The following is a 2,500-nucleotide window of genomic DNA, read 5'->3' on the forward strand; positions in this document are numbered from 1 at the left end:
GGGTGGGAAATGACAGATAACAGAATTTTATTCTAACAAATTAACTCGGTCTTCTTTTTTGTTTGCTTTTTTTTTTCCTCTGTTACTCTTTGTATGTCTTATTGTCTTAGTCTGTGGTGCTGAAATAATTATTTGACCTGGAAGAAAAAAACATTGAATTATCAGTCATTTAGCAGCAATTTTTTTAATTGGAAAACATTGCTTAGTTTCTTTGCATATATTTCTTTTTTTAATGTAAACGGCACAGCTTTTTTTGTTTAGCAATCTTTATTTTAATGTAACTGTTTTTTTCTTGAAGTAAAAAAAACACTACATAAACACTTCAGTCTTATTAGAAACATACAGTAAGCATGTAAACATTACAAATGAATTATTAGTAGAAGGGGAAAAAGCTAAGCATAAGCTAAGCATAATTACGGACAAACCCAGCAGGTGGAGACAAAGCAATTCTGTTTGCATTCGAGCTGCTGACCAACCTAGAAAGCAGATCATAAATGATTCTATTCCAGATGTCTGCGACATGGATTCACAGATGGCATACTTTATAGATACGAAGAGGTGCTTTGGCAGACATATTCTTAACCCTCGTATTTAGACTGATGGACCTTAAACGCTTCAAGTCCAATTCCTTTTGTCATAAATGAAGTCTCGACTGACTTGACAGAGGTCTAAAAGGTAAAGACAGCCACCACTGCTAACAGAGGACTACAGGAGCTGCATTGCTGTCTTGGAATCCCTGCTGCGGGTTGACAGCCAAATCAGATGGGATTGAAAAAGCTTCTGTAGCTTATTACTAAGTCTTTTGTGTGTGTGTGAGTGCCTTGATATTGTGATTGTAAAACAATAATAATGAGATTTCAGGAAACTTTAGGTGATATCAGATTTATTTTCGTGCAGGCTGAACTGTGCTAAAGTCAGAACTGGAGAAAATGCAGATCACTGCGCCACATTTTAGGGCTGAATTTGTCTATTTTCTTGGATATGTTTGGTTGAAACCAGTTTAAGAGGAAGAAACTATTTCAAAGAATTACAATTTTCTTTTATAAAAGAAATAAGAAGGGCTTTGGACCCTGCCAGGCAATGTGCACCTGAAATTAAACATTGTTTTGTATTTTGTAAAGCTCCTTGTGCCAGTTAAGCATTATTCTGAACGATCAGTGTATATGACAGGGGACTTCTGGGAGCCGAATTATCTCAATAACGTACAAGGAAGCTAAAATCTGATGAGGATATGGGAGATTCTTCAGAATATCAGCGGCTGCCAAATGATGAGGAAGATGTGCAGGTATTCCTTATACCATTCACTCATTTTCTCTTTACTAAGTCTACATTGGTTCTTCCTCCAAATTAAGCATTTCTTGGAATTCAACTATGTATAGTTCAGCTATTTTGCTTCTGTGAATGCGATAAAGTCACTGCCAGAAACTACAATTATTCATAGGGCTAAGACTTGTTATTGACCAAATTTTGAAATTAATTTTCTCTCCAGTTTTAGCTTTTAGTCTGGGATTACTTTTCATTTGATGTTATTTAGTTCAATGTGCAAAATAAATACCTTTCAAATGTTCCTCTTACATACTCCATAAAATTGATCTTCTAGGACTTCCATTCTTTCAAAAGGATATAATACAGAACATTTCCTTTAACTTGTATATGCCTTTTTTGTATTTTAATTTATGTATAGATAATATTCATGTGGCATGAAAATTGTATCTAAAATGATGTCAGGTTTATTTGCTGCATAGTGGTAAACAGAATGAGAGTCAGTGTTTTTATTATTTACCATTTTTTTGTTTAAAAATATCTTATAAATTTTAACAAAAAAATTAGACTTTTTAATAGAACAAGTGTGGGCCAAGAAATTTAGGAAAAACAAAATTTGTTGTGTTAGTTATGGATTATGGATAGTTACGTGCTTACTGCATATAGTTAAATCTAGCTTTCTTTTGATTCATTATGTGTGATTTCAGTGTGTACCTACAACAAAGAATGAATACTGTAGGTTAGTTTATTAATTTTAAACTTTTCTGCTTCACGGTTCATTTTTTTTACTTAACCATTTGTCATTATGCATGCCAAAGGTGTGATTATCATTATAACAGTATGTTGGGAATGACAGTTAAAACTGAAAAAAAGAAAGCAAAGTTTGACTGCAGTTTATTTTCATTTGTTTCCATACACTGATTTAAACTGTGCTATAATACTTAGTGCTTTGACAGAAGAACTACGTTTCAGATCAGACTATGTACTTTATGTGTCAATATTAAAAGAATTACAAAAAATCTTCTGAATATATGTTAAGAACATTTCTCTGGTCATCATCCAGTCCTCTCTAGTCATCATTTATACTGTTATGTCTCATATTTATACCAGATGTGGTTCTTTATTCCCATTTTTTAAAAGTGTGCGCCCTTAATGTAAATTATGATGATTTAATTCAAGTTCACAGATGTCTTTTTAGCAGACAGATTTTGAGGATGATTTGGCAGCTTGAACTCTT

At 32.9% G+C, this 2,500-nt stretch overlaps 1 protein-coding gene across 2 annotated transcripts in view; it reads left to right on the forward strand.

The window, feature by feature from the left end:
• tnk2b (tyrosine kinase, non-receptor, 2b) overlaps positions 1–2,500 on the forward strand; it is a 250,834-nt gene that overhangs the window by 63,926 nt on the left and 184,408 nt on the right. Inside the window, exon 2 of one of the 2 annotated variants that reach the window (XM_051921975.1) lies at positions 1,171–1,285. The exons of the other annotated variant lie outside the window; for it this stretch is intronic. Coding sequence (XP_051777935.1) covers positions 1,232–1,285 — 54 coding nt within the window. The 5' untranslated portion in view covers positions 1,171–1,231. The remainder of the gene's footprint in view (positions 1–1,170; positions 1,286–2,500) is intronic. 2 annotated transcript variants of the gene reach the window in all.

Source organism: Erpetoichthys calabaricus, chromosome 2, assembly GCF_900747795.2.
Source record: "Erpetoichthys calabaricus chromosome 2, fErpCal1.3, whole genome shotgun sequence".
Classification (NCBI taxonomy): domain Eukaryota; kingdom Metazoa; phylum Chordata; class Cladistia; order Polypteriformes; family Polypteridae; genus Erpetoichthys; species Erpetoichthys calabaricus.